The sequence below is a fragment of the Manis javanica genome, chromosome 1 (assembly GCF_040802235.1).
Source record: "Manis javanica isolate MJ-LG chromosome 1, MJ_LKY, whole genome shotgun sequence".
In the NCBI taxonomy this organism is placed as follows: domain Eukaryota; kingdom Metazoa; phylum Chordata; class Mammalia; order Pholidota; family Manidae; genus Manis; species Manis javanica.
Window position 1 is genome coordinate 163599207 of NC_133156.1, and position 21173 is coordinate 163620379.

The 21173-nt window shown below is 39.3% G+C and overlaps 1 protein-coding gene across 3 annotated transcripts in view; it reads left to right on the forward strand.

Annotated features, from left to right (window-relative positions):
- TMEM131 (transmembrane protein 131) overlaps positions 1–21173 on the forward strand; it is a 234962-nt gene that overhangs the window by 91587 nt on the left and 122202 nt on the right. For all 3 annotated transcript variants that reach the window (XM_073240054.1, XM_073240060.1, XM_036994615.2), the window contains exon 3: positions 11971–12011. In XM_073240054.1, the coding sequence (XP_073096155.1) occupies positions 11971–12011 (41 nt within the window). The remainder of the gene's footprint in view (positions 1–11970; positions 12012–21173) is intronic.

Consider the following 21173-nt stretch of genomic DNA (forward strand, 5'->3'; position numbering starts at 1 on the left):
TGCATATATATTTAGAATGGTTATATCCTCTTGTTGGACTAAGCCCTTTATCATTATGTAGTGGCCTTCTTTATCTCTTGTTACTTTCTTTGTTTTGAAGTCTATTTTGTCTGATATTAGTACTGCAACCCCTGCTTTCTTCTCACTGTTGTTTGCCTGAAATATGTTTTTCCATCCCTTGACTTTTAGTCTATGCTTATCTTTGGGTTTAAGGTGAGTTTCTTGTAAGCAGCATATAGATGGGTCTTGCTTTTTTATCCATTCTATTACTCTATGTCTTTTGATTGGTGCATTAAATCCATTTACATTTAGGGTGACTATTGAAAGATATGTACTTATTGCCATTGCAGGCTTTAGATTCGTGGTTACCAAAGGTTCAAGGTTAGCTTCTTTAGTATCTTACTGCCTAACTTAGCTCGCTTATTGAGCTGTTATATACACTGTCTGGAGAGTCTTTTCTTCTCTCCCTTCTTATTCCTCCTCCTCCATTCTTCATATGTTGTGTGTTTTGTTCTGTGCTCTTTTTAGGGGTGCTCCCATCTAGAGCAGTCCCTGTAGGATGCCCTGTAGAGGTGGTTTGTGGGAAGCAAATTCCCTCAGCTTTTGCTTGTCTGGGAATTGTTTGATCCCACCATCATATTTAAATGATAGTCGTGCTGGATACAGTATCCTTGGTTCAAGGCCCTTCTGTTTCATTGCATTAAGTATATCATGCCATTCTCTTCTGGCCTGTAGGGTTTCTGTTGAGAAGTCTGATGTTAGCCTGATTGGTTTTCCTTTATAGGTGACCTTTTTCTCTCTAGCTGCCTTTAAAACTCTTTCCTTGTCCTTGATCCTTGCCATTTTAATTATTATGTGTCTTGGTGTTGTCCTCCTTGGATCCTTTCTGTTGGGGGTTCTGTATAATTCCATGGTCTGTTCGATTATTTCCTCCCCCAGTTTGGGGAAGTTTTCAGCAATTATTTCTTCAAAGACCCTTTCTATCCCTTTTCCTCTTTCTTCCTCTTCTGGTATCCCTATAATACGAATGTTTTTCCTTTTGTATTGGTCACATATTTCTCTTAGTGTTGTTTCATTCCTGGAGATCCTTTTATCTCTCTCTATGTCAGCTTCTATACGTTCCTGTTCTCTGGCTTCTATTCCTTCAATGGCCTCTTGCATCTTATCCATTCTGCTTATAAATCCTTCCAGGGATTGTTTCACTTCTGTGATCTCCTTCCTGACATCTGTGATCTCCTTCCGGACTTCATCCCACTGCTCTTGCATTTTTCTCTGCATCTCATCCCATTGCTCTTGCATTTTTTTCTGCATCTCTGTCAGCATGTTCATGATTTTTATTTTGAATTCTTTTTCAGGAAGACTAGTTAGGTCTGTCTCCTTCTCAGGTCTTGTCTCTGTGATCTTTGTCTGCCTGTAGTTTTGCCTTTTCATGGTGATAGAGATAGTTTGCAGAGCTGGTACACGTGACCGCTGGAAGAGCTTCCCTTCTTGTTGGTTTGTAGCCTTTTCCTGGGAGAATAGCGACCTCTAGTGGCTTGTGCTGGGCAGCTGTGCGCAGACAGGGCTTCTGCTTCCTGCCCAGTTGCTTTGGGGTTTATCTCCGCTGTTGCTGTGGGCTTGGCCTGGCTGGGGCTGTTCCTCCAAAATGGTGGAGCCCCGTTGGAGGGGAGCAGCCAGGAGACTATTTATCTCCGTAAGGGGCCTCTGTGCTCCCTGCTGCCCAGGGGGTTAGAGTGCCCAGAGATCCCCAGATTCCCTGCTTCTGGTCTAAGTGACCTGTCCTGCCCCTTTAAGATTTCCAAAAAGCACTCTCCAAACCAAAACAACAGCAGCAACAATGAGAGAGGGAACAGAAACAAAGAGAAAAAAAAAAAAGGAAAAAAAAGGAAAAAACAAGCGAATTTTTTTTTTTTTTTTTTTGTCCTCAGGTGCGGGTCCCAGGCACCCGCTCACTGGTCCTGCTGCCCTGTCTCCCTAGCACCAGGGTCCCTGTCCTTTCAAGGCTTCCAAAAAGCACCCACCCACCGGTCCCGCAGGGAAGGAACGCTCAATATTCTTTGTCCTCAGGCACTGGTCCCACGCACCCGCTCACCAGTCCCGCCGCCCTGCCCCCCTAGCACCGGGGTCCCTGTCCCTTCAAGGCTTCCAAAAAGCACTCGGCAAAAAGAGAGAAAAAAAAGGGGAAAAACGCGCGATTTCTTCCGTCCTCAGGTGCTGGTCTCAGGCACCCACCCACCGGTCCCACAGGGAAAAATGCGGGATATTCTTTGTCCTCAGGTGCCGGTCCCAGGCACCCGCTCACCAGTCCCGCCGCCCTGCCTCCCTAGCACCGGGGTCCCTGTCCCTTTTAGGCTTCCAAAAAGCACTCGCAGAAAAGAGAAAAAAAAAAGGGGAAAAACGCGCGATTTCCTCTGTCCTCAAGTGCCGGTCTCAGGCACCCGCCCACCGGTCCCGCAGGGAAAAACGGGGGATATTCTTTGTCCTCAGGCACCGGTCCCAGCCACCCGCTCACCAGTCCCGCCACCGTGCCTCCCTAGCACTGGGGTCCCCGTCCCTTCAAGGCTTCCAAAAAGCGCTTGCCAAAAAGAGAAAAAAAAAAAAAGGGGAAAACGCGCGACCTCCTCCGTCCTCAGGCACCGGTCTCAGGCACCCGCCCCCAGGTCTCGCAGGGAGAAACGCGGGATATTCTTTGTCCTCCGGCGCCGTTCCCAGGCACCTCCTCACCGGTCCCGCCACCCTGCCTCCCCAGCAACGGGGGCCCGTCCCTCTAAGGCTTCCAAAAAGCGCTCGCCAAAAAAAAAAAAAAAAAAAAAACCGCTCCGGTTTCTCTCCACCCACCGGGAGCCGGGGGGAGGGGCGCTCGGGTCCCGCAGGGCTGAGGCTTGTATCTTACCCCCTTCACAAGGCGCTGGGTTCTTGCAGGTGTGGATGTGGTCTGGATGTTGTCCTGTGTCCTGTGGTCTCTATTTTAGGAAGATTTTTCTTTGTTATATTTTCATAGCTCTATGTGTTTTTGGGAGATTTCCACTGCTCTACTCACGCCGCCATCTTGGCTCCGCCCCCGGGTCTTGCTTTTTTATCCATTCTATTACTCTGTATCTTTTGATTTGTGTATTCAATCCATTTACATTTAGGGTGGTTATTGAAAGATATGTACTTATTGCCATTGCAGGCTTTAGATTCGTGGTTACCAAAGGTTCAAGGGTGTCTTGTTTACTATCTAACCATCTAACTTAAGTCGCTTATTAAGCTACAATAAACACAGTCTGATGATTATTTATTTCTCTCCCTTCTTATTCTTCCTCCTCCATTCTTTATATGTTGGGTGTTTTATTCTGTGCTCTTTTGTTTTTCCTTTGACTGCTTTTTTTAATTGCTCATTTTATTTTTTTGCCTTTAGTTAGTATTTGGTTGGTCTGCTTTCTTTGCTGTGATTTTATTTTCTCTGGTGACATCTATTTAGCCTTAGGAGTGCTTCCAACTAGAGCAGTCCCTTTAAAATATCCTGTAGAGGTGGGTTATGGGAGTCAAAATTCCCTCAACTTTTGCTTGTCTGGGAATTGTTTAATCCCTCCTTCATATTTAAGTGATAATCATGCTGGATACAGTATTCTTAGTTCAAGGCCCTTCTGTTTCATTGCATTAAATTTATCATGCCATTCTTTTCTGGCCTGTAAGGTTTCTGCTGATGTCTGCTGATAGCCTGCTGGTTTTTCCTTTGTAGGTGACCTTTTTTCTCTCTCTGGCTGCCTTTAATACTCTGTCCTTGTCTTTGATCTTTGCCATTTTAATTATTATATGTCTTGATGTTGTCTTCCTTGGGTCCCTTATGTTGGCAGATCTGTGGGCTTCCATGGTCTGAGAGACTATTTCCTCCCCCAGTTTGGGGAAGTTTTCAGCAGTTATTTCTTCAAAGATACTTTCTATCCATTTTTCCTCTCTCTTCTTCTTGTGGTACCCCTATAATGCGAATGTTGTTCCGTGTCGATTGATCATACAGTTGTCTTAATATTCTTTCATTCCTGGAGATCCTTTATCTCTCTCTTCCTCAGCTTCTCTGTATTCCTGTTCTCTGATTTCTATTCCATTAATGGCTTCTTGCACCTCATCCAGTCTGCTTTTAAGTCCTTTCAGAGATTGTCTTATTTCTGTATTCTCCCTCCTAAATTCATCCTTTAGCTCTTGCATATTTCTCTGCAGATCCCTCAGCATGGTTATGACCTGTACTTTGAATTCTTTTTCAGGAAGATTGCTTATATCTTTCTCCCCTGGTCCTCTCTCAGGGGTTGTCTTGGTAATTCTGTACTGGGCGGAATTCTTCTGCCTTTTCATGGCTACAGAGGTAGTTGTAGGCAGGTGGCACATATGTCAGCTGGGAGAACAAAGACCCTTCCTGCTTGCTGGTCATCCTTCCCCCTCTCAGCTTCCTGTCATTCACCCTTACACTGGGAGCAGCGTCCAGGTTAATCCCCTGATCCGCCGTGGGCAGGGCAGCCCAGAGCCCTGCGGGAAGAGGCAGGTGTACTGGGTGTGCTCTCCTAAGAGAACAGCACCCCTTTGCGCCCTGCTCCAGCTTCCTCTGCCTGTGCCAGGCAGCTGCGCACTGGTTGCGGCCCTGGGTCTGGCCCAGGCGGCTGCATGCTGGAGGAGACTTTGGGCAGCTACTGTGGCACAGCCGCTCTCTGGCTGCTCAGCTGCTATAGTGGGGCCGCGCCAGCCATGGGAATGAACAGCAGTCTGTTTATCACCATGACGGGCCTCCGAGTTGTGCGGCCACCCAGGGGACTGGAGTGCCTGAAGTTCCTCAGGATTCCCAGCCTGCTGTGCTGAGTGTACTGGGACAATTCCTTCCAGCTGTGAGGCCCCCTGTCCCTTTAGGATTTTCAAAAAGCACCCACTTTTCTTTTGTTCCAGGGGAGCCAGCTATGGGGACTTCCTTGCAGTCTCTGTCTTGGATTTTACTTTTCTGTTTCCCTAATATCCAGCACATCATGCTGTGTGTGTCTGCACTCCAGGTGTGGATTACTAGGGCTCGTTATTTAGTAGTCCTGCGCTTCCACTCCCTCCCTGCTCTGACTCCTCTCCTCCCATTGGTGAGTTGGGGTTGGGGGAGTGCCCAGGTCCTGCCGGGCTGCGGCTTGTATCTTACCCCCTTCATGAGATGCCGAGTTCTCACAGATGTAAATTGTAGCCTGGCTGTTGTACTGTATCCTCTGGTTTCTCTGTTAGGAAAAGTTGTATTTGTTGTATTTTCAAAAATATATATGGTTATTGTAGGAAATTTCTGCTGCCCTACTCACGCCGCCATCTTGGCTCTGGCTCCTTTTTCTATTCTTTTTTTAAGAACATATCATAAAACCTTTAATAAAGAAATGTATAATGGAAAAAAGGAAAGATTTTCAGTGTTTGAGTTTATTCTTTTCTATTGCTGAGTAGTATTCCAGTGTGTTGCAATATCACAATTTATTTTTCCATTACCTGTTGATGGAAATTTGGGTTGTTCAATATAGACAAATGACAAAGAAAGCTGCTATAAACTTCTATATATGAGTGTTTGTGTAGACACATGCTATTATTTTTCTTGGACAAACGTCTAGCAGTGGAGTGGCTAAGTTATATGGGAGGTGTATATTTAACTTTGTTAAAAATTACCGAGTTGCATCTACTGAAGTGGTGGTTCTATTTTACATTTCCAACAGCACTATATGAAAATACCAGGTGCTCCACAGCCTTGTCAACCCTTGATATTGTCAGTGTTCAGTTTTGGACATTATAATAGGTGTGTAATGTGTCATTGTAGTTTAAATTTGCCTTTCCTTAATAACTGATACTGAGCATATTTTCATGTACTTACCTGACATTTGTATAATTGCCCATTTTTAAAAATGGGGTGTGTTTTTTAGTTCAGAGTCACAAGTTCTTTATATGTTCAGCATATAAGTCCTTCATCAAATACATGATTTACAAATATTTTCTTTATATATGTATGATTTGCCTTTTCATTTTCATAAGTGTCTTTTGGTGAGAATATTTTCCAAATTTTGTTGATATCTGACCTATCAAATTTCTCTTACATGGCTAGAGATTTTTTTTCCTTTTTTTTTTTCTTTGGTCCTGTTCAGGAAATCTATGTCTATTTCAAGATTTGAACAGTTCTTTTGGGTCTATCCCCAGAAGTAGGATTGTTGGATCATATGGTAATTCTACATTTAATTTTTTGAGGAACTGTCATACCATTTTCCACTGTGGCTCCACATTTCACTTTCCCACTAGCAGTTCATGAGGGTTCCAGTTTCTCTACAACCTTATCAACACTTGTTATTTTCTGTTTTTTTTTGTTTTTTTTTGTTTTTTGATAGTAGCTATCATGGTGGGAATAAGGTGGTATCTCATTGTAGTTTTGATATTTCCCCTAATGATTAATGACATCAAGCATCTTTCCATGTGCTTGCTGGCCACTTGGATGTCTTCTTTGGAAAACTATTCAAGTCATATTCCCATTTTTTAATCAGGTTGGTTGTTTTTTGCTGTTGAGTTGTAGTGGTTTCTTTACATATGAATCCTTTGTTAGATACATGATTTGCAAATACTCTCATAATAATAAACCTTCAAAATAAAAACTTAAAGAAAATTTTTAAGTACAGAAAATATAAGAGTTGAGAATGAATACCCATTCCCCTTCCCCTGAGATGGATTATTAAAGATTTTGCCATCTTGGCTTTATTTATACACATACTTACATGCACATACAAATTATATTGCTGAAACATTTTTTAAAAATTATAGGCATTTGACACTTCACTTTCATCTGAGCATTTACTTCCAACAAATAAGGACATTTTCCCACATCTGTCATACTTCCCCTTATATGTTCTCCCAAATACCATTTCAAAATAGTATATATAAATGGGAAAAAATAATGCCATGCCACTGCTTTTTCTAATATAACATAGAAGCTGACCTTTTGAGATAAGTTCACTGATGGCATTCCTTAGGGTTTTGGCATTCTCTCACACATCATTGTCAAAAGCATCATTTTTTTCATCAGTTGCCTCGCACCTTCCTGCTCTCTCTCTTGTCCTCAGATCCATCCTCTGTGCTACAGCCAGAATAATGACTGTAAAACTTAAATGAGACCTTGTCTGTCTCTGTCTCTCTTACTCCTTCAAACCCCTTGTTTTGTGTTTAGAGTACAACACAGTCTAAACATCTTACCATGGCTTTTTCCCAGGGCCGTGCCAAAATGAAAAATGAACAGGTGGGACTACATCAAACTAAAAAGCTTCTGTACAGCAAAGGACACCATCAACAGAACAAAAAAGCAACCTACATTATGGGAGAGTATATTCATAAAAAATTTATCTGATAAAGGCTTAACATCCAAAATATATAAAGAACTCACATTCTTCAATACCAGAAAAACACAAGTAACCCAATTTAAAAATGGGCATAGGACCTAAACAGACATTTCTCCAAAGAAGAAATACAGATGGCCAGCAGGCATGTGAAAAGATGCCCCACATCACTAATCATCAGGGAAATGCAAATCACAACCACAATCAGATATCACCTCACACCAATTAGAATGACCACTGTCCAAAAGACAAGAAATAACAAGTGTTGGAGAGGATGTTGAGAAATAGGAACCCTTCTGCACTGTTGATGGAAATGTAAATTGGTGCAGCCACTATGCAGAGTAGTATGGAGGTTCCTCAGAAAAACTAAAAATAGGTATACCATACAACCCAGTAATTCCCCTTTTAGGAATTTAGAAGGAAACAAAATCCCTGATTTGAAAAGATACATGCACCCCTATGGATTTATCCAGTGATCCAGTTTCATTCTCTTACATGTAGCTGTCCAGTTTTTCCAACACCAGTTATTGAAGAGACCATCTTTTCCCTACTGTATATTTATGAGTCCTTTATCATATATTAATTGACCATATATGCATAAGTTTATTTCTTGGCTCTCTAGTCTTTCCCACTGATCTGTGGGCCTGTTCTTGTGCCAGTAGCAAATTGTTTTGATTAGTGTACCTTTGTAGTACAGCTTGAAGTCAAGGAGCATAATCCCTGCAGCTTTGTTCTTTCGCAGGATGGCTTTGGCTATTCATGGTCTTTCGTGGTTCAATATGAATTCTAGGATTATTTCTTCAAGTTCAGTGAAAAATGCTATATCTATTTTAATAGGTTTTGCATTGAATATGTAAACTGCTTTGGCCGTACTGACAATATTAATTCTTCCAGTCCATGAGCATGGAATAGATATCCATTTATTGGTGGGTTTTTTTTTTTAATTTCTCTCATGAGTGTCTTACAGTTTTCAGAGTATAGGTCTTTCACCTCCTTGGTTAGGTGTATTCCTAGATATTTTATTCTTTCTGATGTAATTGTAAATGTAGTTGTTTTCCTGATTTCTCTTTCTGCTAGTTTGTTGTTAGTATATAGGAATGCAACAAATTTCTGTTTATTAGTTTGTATCCTGCAACTTTGGTTTGTAACTGCCGTGTTCAGTTATTCTAATAGTTTTGTGGTGGAGGTTTTAGGGTTTCCTATGTATAATATCATGTCACCTGCAATTTATGAGAGTTTAACTTCTTCCTACCAATATGGATGCCTTCTGTGTCTTCACCTTGTCTGATTGCAATGGCTAGGCCCTCCAGTACTGGGTTGAATATAAGTGGTGAGGGGACATCCTGTCTTGTTCCTGATCTTAGAAGAAAAGCTTTTAGCTTTTCTCCATTGAGTATGATGTTGGCTGTGGGTTTGTCATGTATGGCCTTTATTCTGTTGAAGTATGTACTCTCTATACCTATTTTGTTGAGAGTTTTTATCATGAATGAGTGTAGAATTTTGTCAGATGTCTTTTCAGTATCTATTGAAATGATCACTTGGCTTTTATCCTTCTTTTTGTTAATGTGTTTTATGACATTGATTGATTTATGAATATTATACCATCCTTGCATCCCTGGAATAAAGCCCACTTGGTTGTGATGGATGATCCTTTTGATGTATTTTTTTAACTCAATTTGCTCATATTTTGTTGGTTTTTGCATCTATATTCATCAGGGATATTGGTCTATAATTTTTTTTTTGGTAGTGTCTTTGGTTTTGGTATTAGAGTAATAGACTGGCTTCATAGAATATGTTTGGAAGTATTCCCTCCTCTTCTACTTTTTGGAAAACTTTAAGGAGGGTGGGTATTAGCTCTTCTTTAAATATTTGGTAAAATTCAGCTGTGAACCCATCTGGTTCTGGAATTTTGAGGGGGGTGAGTTTTTTGACTACCAACTCAATTTCATTGATGATAATTGGTCTGTTCATATTTTGTGTCTTCCTGGGTCAGTTTTGGAAAGTTGTATTTTTCTAGGAATGTGTCCATTTTTCTGGGTTGTCCAATCATACTTACCTAGTTTTAAAAACTCTCCCCCCGATCCCACAACCTTGAGCTCTGTCATGGCAGGAACCATTATACCAATACATGGCACATGGTTGTTAGGCATTGAACAGTGAGAGGCATGTAGCCTCACAAAGTGATTGTAAAGAGGACTTTTCTGGTAGGATGTATTGGTTTGGCAAACTTAAAAATCAACACATTCAGCCAACATCATACTTAACAGCAAGAAGCTGAAAGCTTTCCCTTTAAGATCGGGAACAAAACAAGGATGCCCACTCTCCTCACTTTTATTCAACATAGTTTTGGAGGTCCAGGCCACAGCAATCAGACAACACAGAGATAAAAGGCATCCATATTGGCAAGAAAGAAGTTAAACTGTCCCTGTTTGCAGATGACATGATATTGTACATAAAAAAACCCTAAAGAATCAACTCCAAAACTACTAGATCTAGTATCTGAATTCAGCAAAGTCGCAGGATACAAAATTAATACACAAAATTCTGTTGCATTCCTATACATTAACGATGAACTAGCAGAAAGAGAAATCAGGAAAACAATTCCTTCAAAATTGCATCAAAAAAATAAAATACCTAGGAATAAACCTAATGAAGGAAGGGAAAGACCTATACTCTGAAAACTACAAGACACTCATGAGAGAAACTAAAGAAGATACTAGTAAGTGGAAACACATCCCATGCTCATGGATGGGAAGAATTAATATTGTCAAAATGGCCATCCTGCCTAAAGCAATCTACAAATTCAATGCAATCCCTATCAAAATACCAACAGCATTCTTCAATGAACTAGAGAAAATCATTCTGAAATTCATATCGAACCACAAAAGACCCCGAATAGCCAAAGCAGTCTGAGAAGGAGGAATGAAACAGGGAGGATTGTGCTCCCCAACTTCAAGCTCTACTGTAAAAGCCACAGTAATCAAGACAATTTGGTACTGGCACAAGAACAGACCCACAGACCAGTTGAACAGACTAGAGAGCCCAGATACAAACCCAAGCACATATGGTCAATTAATATATGATAAAGGAGCCATGGGTATACAATGGGGAAATGACAGCCTCTTCAACAGCTGATGTTGGCAAAACTCAACAGCTACATGCAAGAGAATGAAATTAGATTAATGTCTAACCCCATATATAAAAGTAAATCCAAAATGGATCAAAGACCTGAAACAAAAGCGAAAATGAACAAATGGGACTACATCAAGCTAAAAATCTTCTGTACAGCAAAGGACACCATAGCAGAACAAAAAGGCATCCTGTGGTATAGGAGAATATATTTGTAAATGACATATCCAACAAGGGTTTAACATCCAAAATATATAAAGAACTCACATGCCTCAACACCCAAAAAAGCAAATAACCCTATTAAAAAATGGGCAGAGGATATGAACAGACACTTCTCCAAAGAAGAAATTCACATGGCCAACAAGCACATGGAAAGATGCTCCACATCACTAGTTATCAGGGAAATGCAGATTAAAACCACAATGAGCTATCACGTCACACCAGTTAGGATGGCTAACAGAAAAGACTAGGAACAACAAATGCTGGCGATGATGCAGAGAAAGGGGAACCCTCGTACACTGCTGGTGGGAATGTTCAACCATTGTGGAAAGCAATATGGAGGTTCCTCGAAAAACTGAAAATAGAAATACCATTTGACCCAGGAATTCCACTCCTAGGAATTTACCCAAAGAAACCAATTTCTCAGGTTCAAAAAGACATACGCACCCCTATGTTTTATCACAGCACTATTTACAATAGCCAAGATATGGAAGGAAGCTAAGTGTCCATCAGTAGATGAATGGATAAAGACGAGGTGGTACATATACACAATGGAATACTACTCAGCCATAAGAAAGAAACAAATCCTACCATTTTCAACACCATGGATGGAGCTAGAGGGTATTATGCTCAGTGAAATAAGCCAGGCAGAGAAAGACAAATACCAAATGATTTTCTTCATTTGTGGAGTAGAACAATGAAGCAAAACTGAAGGAACAAAATAGCAGCAGACTCACAGACTCCAAGAAGGGACTAGTGGTTACCAAAGGGGAGGGGTGTGGGAGGGAGGGAGAAGGGGATTGTAGGGTATTGTAGGGGATTGGTGCACATGGTGTGTGGGGGGTCACAGGGAAGACAATGTAGCTCAGAGAAGACAAGTAGGGATCTGTGGCATTTTACTACACTGATGGACAGTAACTGCGATGGGGTGCAGGGGAGACTTAATAATAAGAGTGAATGTAATAACCATATTGTTTTTCTTGTGAAACCTCCATAAGAGTGTATATCAATGATACCTTAATTTAAAAAATCAATCTCATAACTTTGTATTATTTCCATGTCTGTTTCAAATTTAACCCAAATTATTTTCTTGTTTGAATTCTATAGTATAACAAATCATTTCATGTGATTTGGGGATAAGGTATAACCTGAAAATCCAAGTGAGTGTAAGATCAAAGTTGTAACTACAGATATAATACTTGGGGTTTTCCATGTTTTATAGTATAAAGGTTTTAGTGTTTTCATCATTGTTTTCTTCCTTTCACAGACTGAGACAACACTTGGACTCAGTTCATATCAACAGAAAAGGTAAGGAAGGAATATATGTATTTACAATATGCAAATTTTAACATATTTATTAAGCTGCTAACATACTTTCATTTCCTTCTGGGGAATCCCCAAACTTTTCTGGTGAAGAGAGAAAAGCAAGTTATAAATCACATTTATTTATAAATCATATTATGCATTTGAAATGTTGTTTATGGAAAACTAGGTTTAAACCTGAGTTTGCATGTGATGGATTCTGTAGCATTACTCCCCGTATCGTATATAAGGGGGTTTCACTCATAGCTGAAACTCTCCTTGCTTTCTAAACGGATGGGCTTTGTAACTCCCTAGTGATGTTGTCTCTTAAGGCTGTCCCTGCCTTTTATGGACTGACCAGTGCTGCCCTCTGTTACCATCAGGTGTCTGCCTGCAGGCCCTGGAGGAGGAACGCAGAGCAGTGACACCCAGTCTTGTGACTAAAAGAGAACTCTGTGTTTAAAACACAGTCTCTGTGATAACACACAGGAAAGTCGTTACTCAGATATTGTGAGAATATATTCATGCATATGAATCTGAAGATGGCATCCTTACCTCCAAATTTTTTTGTCTTTTGGTAATTTCTCAGATCTATTAGAGAGACAGTATAAAAAAAGATATTGTCCTGTTCCATTTCCATATCCAGAGAGGGCCTGTACCTGGTGTCTAGAAGAGAATGAAAGCTTTCTGTGAATTAGATAACGTTGATACTTAAAGACATCTCGGAATGTTCTCAGACTGGTGAAATGTAAGTTGAGTCACCAAAGAATTTTATTTGAGTGATAAGTAGCAAATATTCAGATTAAGACTAGAACAACTAAAACCTTACTTCACAAATATAATGATGAGACTCCTGCAGTATTCACCATTTCTGTGCTTTTCACTTTAATAGCTGTAGTAACGTGGCTCTACTTCCCTGTTTCTCTGTCCTCCTCCCTAATGTTACATGTTCTGTTGGGTCCACTTCTATTGTGGTCCTTCCCCAAAGGACACACCCACTGCCTGCAGTAAAGCATAGACTTCTCTGCTACTGTGATTACAAAGCATAATGCCACCCTTCCATCCTTCACCTCTCCCCTAAGTATTTTTCACACTAGGGTGGATTGTTTCCACACCACAGCAAGTCTAGCCTGATGACACCTTGACTGGACCATCTCAGAACCCTTAGTGTCTTGTGCTTTTTCCTTGGTCCTTTATTCCAGTAGTTAGGATATTAGGTATGGAATTATATTGGACTACATTTATGAAGATGACATTCATCCATAATCAAGATTTGGGAGTAAGTTCTTTTCCTAATATAATAAAGAATTTACATCAATATGTGATTATATTCGGATCTCATGTTCCACTTATGTATTATCTATATCTGTCCAATAAGCTACTTCAAACTCACTCGCTAAAACCAATCATTTTATTATGCTGTCAGGCTCTGTAAGTCTGGAAATTAGGCAGAGCACAGCAGACACACCTTGTCTCTGCTCCGTGATAATTGGGGCCTCAGCTGAGGAGACTCCAGAGCTGGGACTGACTCAGTGGCTGGGAGCTGGAGGCATGTTCACGTACATGCTACCTTGTTACCTGGGACCTTAGCTGGGCTATTGCCAGAAATGCTGACATGTGGGCCCCTTTGTATGGTAATTTCACAAAGGCTTGTTTGGGCTCCCTCAGCATGATGACTGGATTCCAACAGTGAGCATCCCATAGAAAACCAGTTGAAACTGTATCACCTTTGATGACCTACCCTCTGAAGTCATATAGTGTTATTTCTGTCATATGCTGTTGGCTGGCCAGTCACTTAGGTTGGCCTGGATTCAAGGCATTTGTGTTGTACGGGGGAGATCCCTCACCTATCCATTGCAGGAATGTCACAGGATTTGCAGACAAGTTTTAAAACCGTCACATTTCACTTTTTTTTTTTTCTGGCCAAGACCATGAATTGTATAAACACTTGTTTTGAATTGGTATATAATTCCCTATGGCTGTGAAACTGGATTAGACAGTAATATGTTTTAGCTTACCAACCAGAGACTATGTGGCTTAAACAACAGACATTTGTTTCTCACAGTTCTGGAGGCTGGAGGCCCAAGATCAAGGTGCCTGACTATTTAGTTTCCCAGTGAGGGCTCTTTTCTTAGCTTACAGATGGCCCACCTTCTCCCTGTTGTCCCCATATGGCAAAGAGAGAGTGGATGCAGGTTCTCTGGTGTCTCTTCTGTTAAAGGCATTAATCCCTCATGAGCTTCTCTAAATCTGATTTCCTCCCAAAGGCCCTGTCTTCAAATGCCAATCACATTGGGAGTTAAGGTCTTCAATATGTGAATTCTGGGGGATGCAATTCAGCCCATAACAGTGTACAAGTCTACAGTTAGATTTTGAACCTCATGTCACCTAACTGAAAACTAACCTAAAAGGTATTTGTGAATTACCTTAATAGGTTATTTTAAAATGTGTGCAATGTGGAGAAGCAAATTCAGTATCCATACTCATCTAGTTCATAATGATCAGAACATAGCTTCCACACTGGAAGAATTTAGCCAGTTATTTTTATATGTGTTTTAGGACTGCACAATCTAATTAAACATTTCCAGAGCTATCATTTAAATAAGAATAATGAAAATATGTGTGTGTGAAATGAAAATATAAACTGCAGTTATATAACAAGATAAATCATAATTTTTTTTCAGTTAAAAAACAAACTGTTCTATAAGCATCAGGAGTTTTGGTTTGTGTTTGAAAATTGACTAACATGAAAATTGTCTTATGATCAGAGATGATTCTGATTATGAAATCATAATAAATTGTCTTATTGAGCCCCTTGTTTGTGCCTTTTCTTTTCTGTGTCAATCTCTCACTTTTTCTACTCTTAAATTGTATGATCCACTTGCTGCTACCTGTCTTTTTTAGTGACCCAGTAAATTCAGCCCCATCCTTTCTTGAATTTCTTATACATGATCTCCCAAGCAAAAACTCTCATTCTACATAAGAAATCTAACCTGCTATGTGGAAGTTTATATTATAAAAAGCTTAATTAACAAAATCACTCTCTAACTAATGGACTGTATGTCTGTACAGTGGTAGACGCCACCTCTGCTATCATTCGGTGTCCTTCCTCCTCTCCTCTCCACCCCATCACCATTATCATCTGCTTCAGCTGTGGGGCAGACTTGGCTCCCAGGGCCTCCCATACATTCTGCAAAGAGCTGCTGCTCTCATGACCAAAAGTAATAAAACTCATGAAAAACAGAATTTTACAGAATACTCTTTTTTGTATTTCTCACCCTTTCTATGTTATATCAGTTGCATGATATAATATTTTGTCTAAAGAGGTGTTGGCTGCATGGAATAGTGGTTGAGGATGTATGTATAGTGTTCCATCAGTGTTTATTTGACTTGACCACCAAAATATTATAATGAGTATCAGTAATAATTTAACATTCTGTGACATCAAGCCACCTTTTATAGATGTCTTTCCCAGGATTGTGGAGCCGTTTGCTTCTTGATTAAGAATCAAGAACCCTGAGTTCTGTGTTCACCAGCTATTGTCCTTGGGAAATAACTCCTTAACTGCTCTGAGCATGACTTCCATTTGCAAACTGGAGAAGATCATTTCTCTGCCTGATATTTCTTATATATGGTAGAATACTGTACATTATAAAAGGTGGTTGTGAGGATCAAATGAGAAGACTTATTTGGGTAGCAATAGTTTGCAAACTTTAAAACGTTCTATGAATATAAGTTGTAGATGTCTGCTACTTTATTCATTCAGTCATTCAGCAGATTTTAGCTGGGATCTTTATGTATACCAGGCATTATTCTCAGAGTTGATGATTCAGTAATTGTACTTGTCATCTATTGCTGTGTAATAAATTATCCCCAAACCTATCAACTTACAACAGTAAACATTTGGAGCACCTTTGCTAAATAGCTGTGACTCGGGATCTTTCATGAGAGTGCAGTCAGTATATCAACTGGAGTTGCAGTCATCTGAAGGCCTGGGATGGGTAGATCATCTTCAGAGTGACTCACTCATGTAATTAATTGTCAGCAGAAGGCCTCAGGTTTTGCTGACCATTGGCAGGAGGTCTTAGTCCTTCACCATGTGAAACCTGTAGAGCTGAGTGTTCCCATGTCACAGCAGCTGGCAACCCTAGAGAAGGTGAACCAAGAGAAAGAACAAGGAGGAAGCCACAGTGTTTTTTGTAATTGAGTCTTAGAAGTCACACACCATCACTTCCGCTATATTCTATTCATTCATAAGAAGTCACCCCTAAGGAGAGGGGAACTAAGCTCCATCTCTTAAAGAGAGGAGTATCAAAGAATTTGTAAACATATCTTAAAACTACTCAGTGGTGGATGGGCAAGATAGTCAAGACTCCTGCCCTATGGGAATATGTGTTCTAATGGGGAAAACAGACAATAAGCCACAAAATGAATAAACAAAATATCAGCTAGAGAGTAGTCTGGGATAGACAGGGCTCCAATGCTTCTTTAGATCGGATGTTAAGGAAGGCCTCTCTCAAAGTTGTTTAAGGCCTCTGATGAAAGTCTTAGGGAAGAGCATTTCAGACTGGAACAGCTAGTGCAAAGGTCTTCTGTTGGATGCAATGCTACTATTATTATATTACTGTTATTACAAGAACTGGAAATGTTTGTGTATATTGCCAGGTAAGAAGGGTATGTGTGTGTGTGTGTGTGTGTGTGTGTGCACTCAGTGTCCACAAGAAGAACCAGAGTTTTCTAATCTTTCAGTTTCCTGGTAGTTCTCTTCTTCAGTTTTTTGGAAGGGTTTGAGAAACTGATATTGTTTAATGTTTGGTTAATTACCAGTGAAACCACTGGGTCCTAGACTTTTCTTTGTTGGGATATTTTGATTACAGATGCAATCATCTTATTGGTGATCTGATCAGATTTTCTATTTCTTCATGATTCAGTCATCACAGATTGTGTGTTTCTAAGAAACTATCCATTTCTTCCAGATTGTGCAGTTTTTTGGCATATAGTTGTTCATAGTGGTCTCTTATGATTCTTTGTATATTCATGGAATCAGTCATAATCTTTTTGACTTTTATCATTTTATTTATTGGGATCCTCTTTTTTTGTTGTTGTTAGTGTAACTAAGTTTGTCAATTTATCTTTTCTAAAAAACACCTGTTACTTTGTAAATATTTTCTATGGTTTTCTTGTTCTATTTCATTTATTTATGCTCTAATCTTTAGTCTTTCCTTCCTTCTCAAAGTTTGGGTTTATTCCGTTATTTTCCTAATTCTTTGAGATATAGTTGGTTTGTGATCTTTCTTTATTCTTGATGTATACATTTATAGCTGTAAACGCTACTCTTAGAACTGCTTTTGCTGCAGCCCATATGTTTTGGTACATTTCCATTTTCCTTCCTCTTTTAAGATACTTTTTAGGTTTTCTTTTGATTTCTTCTTTGAACCATTGGCTGTTCAGAAGTGCATTGCTTAATTTCCATACATTTGTGAATTTTCCAGTTTTCCTACTGTTACTGATTTCTAGTTTCATACCATTGTGGTCAGAAAAGTAATGATTTTTGTGTTAAACTTGCTAAGACTTGTTTTGTAGCCTAACATGATCTATCCTAGAAAATGTTCAGTATGTGCTTGAGAAGTATATGTATTACACTGCTGATGGATGGAATGTTCTATATATGTCAGTTAGGTCCACTTGGTCTATAGTGTTGTTCAGTTCCACTCTTTCTTTATTGATTATATGATTTATCCATTGTTGATAGTGGGATATTAAAGTTTCCAACTGTTATTATAATACTGTTCATTTCTCCTTTCAGTTTTGTTAGTATTTGCTTTATAAAGTAGATGTGCTGCTGTTCAGTTCATAAATGTTTATGATTTTTATACTTTCTTATTAGATTTACTCCTTTTAATTATATAATAACCTTCTTTGTCTCTTTGACCCACATTTAGCCCATGTCTGTTTTGTCTGATACAAAGATAGCTATCTCTGATTTCTTTTGTTACCACTTGGTTGAAATATCTTTTTCTAACCTTTCACTCTCAGTCTTTGTGTGTCTTTAAAGCTAAAGTTAGCCTCTTGTAGACAGTATATCATTGGATCTTGTTTTTTTAAACTGTCCAGTCATTCTAAGTGTTTTGATTGGAGAATTTAATCTATTTATATTTAAAGTAATTATTGGTCACTAAGGTCTTGCTATTGCTATTTTACTAATTTTTTTCTTCTGTAAAACCTTTGTTCCTTGCTTCTTGCTGTCTTCTTTTGTGATTTGATAACCCTTTGTGGCAGTATGCTTTGACTCCTTTATCATAATCTTTGTGTAATTACTGCAGGTTTTTCCTTTATAGTTACCACAAGGCTTACATAAAATATATTCTTAACATCTCATTTTAAGCTGATAATAACCTGACTCTGTAGCATACACAAACTGCACTTTTACTTGCTTGCCCCTCACATTTTAGTTTATTAATGTTAAATTTTACATGTATTTTATATTGTATATGTATAATTTTAGTTTTAGTTATTTTTAATGTATTTGTTTTTTAACTTTTAAACTAGAGTTGTAGCTGAATTACATGCCACCATCACAATATTAGACAATCTGACTTAGACTATATATTTATCATTACCAGTGAGTTTTACACATGCATATTTTTTTATGTTAATTAGCATCCTTTTATTTCCACTTGAAAAGCACTCTAGCATTTCTTGTAAGAAGTCTAGTGGTGATAAACTCTCTTATTAGGGGAAGTCTTCATAACTCTTTCATTTCGGAATTAACAGCTTTGCTATGTATATTATTGGTTGACACTTATTTTCTTTCAGTATTTTGAATATTTCTTCCTATACTCTCTTGGTCTGCAAAGTTTCTGTTGAGAAATCTTCCCATAGTCTTATGGCTGTTGACTTACATATGATGTGTCACTTTTCTCTTGCTGCTGCAAAATTTCTCTTTGTCTTTAACTTTTGACTAATTATAATGTGTCTATGTAGCCCTTTTCAAGTTCTACCTATTGGGTCCTCTGGGCCTCTTGAATCTGGTTGTCCACTTCTCTCCCCACATTTGGAAAATTGTCATTCATTATTGCTTTGAATATACTTTGTGTCCCTTTCTCTTCACTCTCTGATTGGCATAGTGCTGTATTGTTTGTCTTGAAGGTATGCCATAAACCTGTCATGCTTTCTTTACTCCTCATTGTTTTTTCTTTTTGTTCCTGTTACCGAATAATTTCAGATGACATATTTTTCAATTAATTGATTCCACTGCTTGGTTGGGCCTATTACTAAAATTCTCTATTGAATTCTTCAGTCATTATTTTCATCATCTCTAGTATTTCTCTTCAGTTTTCTGTTTTGTTTTGTTTGATAGTTTATATTTCTTTGTTGAACTTTGTTTTGTTCATGCATTGTTTTCCTAATTTCATGTGATTGTATGGATGTCCTTAAAGTTAACCTCTATAAGATGATTATTCTGAATTCTTTTTCAGATGGTTCATAGATCTCCACTCTTTAGGGTCAGCTATTAGAGCTTTATTTATTTTGTTTGGTGGTGTCATGTTTGCCTGATTGATTTTAATCTTTGATTCCTTGTGTTAGTATCTCCCCATTTGGGTAAACAGTCTCCTCTTTGAGACTTTACCAATTTACCTTGGCAGAAATGGTCCTTCACCAGTCAGCTCAGCTTGGGGTTCTTGAGAGATCAACTGACAGCATCCTTGGGCAGGTGGGACTTGTTATCAGGATCTCTATTTGTCCAAGGACAGTTCCTGATCTCTGAGGCCAGAGGATTTGCAACTGACTGGGAATGTTTGGATTGAACTGCTGACTTGTCTCCCTGTCCATGGGTAACTATGGGCTGGACTCCACAGTGCCCAGATTCTTTGCTCATGTTTCCTAATTGGGCAGGTCTGGGTGCTGTACTAAGCAGTTGGGAAGGGCTGTGAATTTGCTTCCCTGCCCAGGCAGAGCCATATAACAGGCTCCACAAGCATTATAGCAAAGCTGTCCTTCAAGCTCCTAGCCAGAAAAGGCAGTCAGCTCAGCTCTGCAGATAAGCTGTGCCATTGGCTGGGTTCTCTGCTTGTGTGCCATTATAAGCATAGCTGTAAGTTGGACCAGACAGCTTCATGTTCTTGTTAGGCTTTCCTGTTGGATGAGGCAGGAGGCTATCTTTAACCTTCAACAGGTCTTTTAGTTCACTTCCTAGCCTAGGTGGGGCCATAGAACAGTTTCCATGGCTGGCACAGCTTTCAATACCACCAAATCATCTATTATTGTCCACCAGTTCCCTGGCCATACAAGGCCACTGATTCAGCTCTGCACATGGGCATAGCCTCTGGCTGGAATCCCTGCTTACATTTCTAACATGGTCCTTTTCAATCTCAGTGGTCCATGGCAGTTCTTCAACTCCATCACATGTTCCAGAATTTTCACAATGGTATCTTGTATATGGATAGTTGCTAGTTGGTTTTCTTGTGAGGGGGCTGAAGTTGGGAGCAGTATATGTCAACACCTTCATGACATCACTCCCCAAAACAATAACAAAAGGAAGGACAGGGAGAAAATATTCACAATACATATATAGCTGACAAAGGTCACATGTCTAGAACACATAAAAACTCTTACAATTCAGTAAGACAAACATGCCAGATAAAAAACTTTGAATAGACACTGTACAAAAGAATGTATCCAAAGGGATAGAAAATAAATGAAAAGATGTTCAGCATCATTGGTCCTTAGGGGAATGCAAATTTAAAAGATACAAATATATATAGATATGTGTATATAGATATATAGGAAAAAACAGGAGTAATCTATATAATTTCTCTTAAGTCACTTTTTTTAGGTGTCTGTGATAAAAATCATATTTGGAACCATTTAAAAATATGTTGATGACTTTGAAAGTTTTATTTTCTAAGGTACTTTTTTCCCCTCTTATTTCTGTGTACAGCACTTCTTGTGGATCAAGATGCAAAAGAGAGTAGTCCCCAAATGTGAGAATATACATAAAAATGCCAGTTCCTGGGTTCCATACTAGATGTGAGGAATCAAATTCTGGAGGTGGAGCCCTGGAATCTGCATTTCTACAAGCATTCTAGATGATTAAGATGTAGGTACACAACAAACTTCAAGAAATACTGGGCCAAAGATGACCTTTTGTTTAGGTAGTAATTGCCC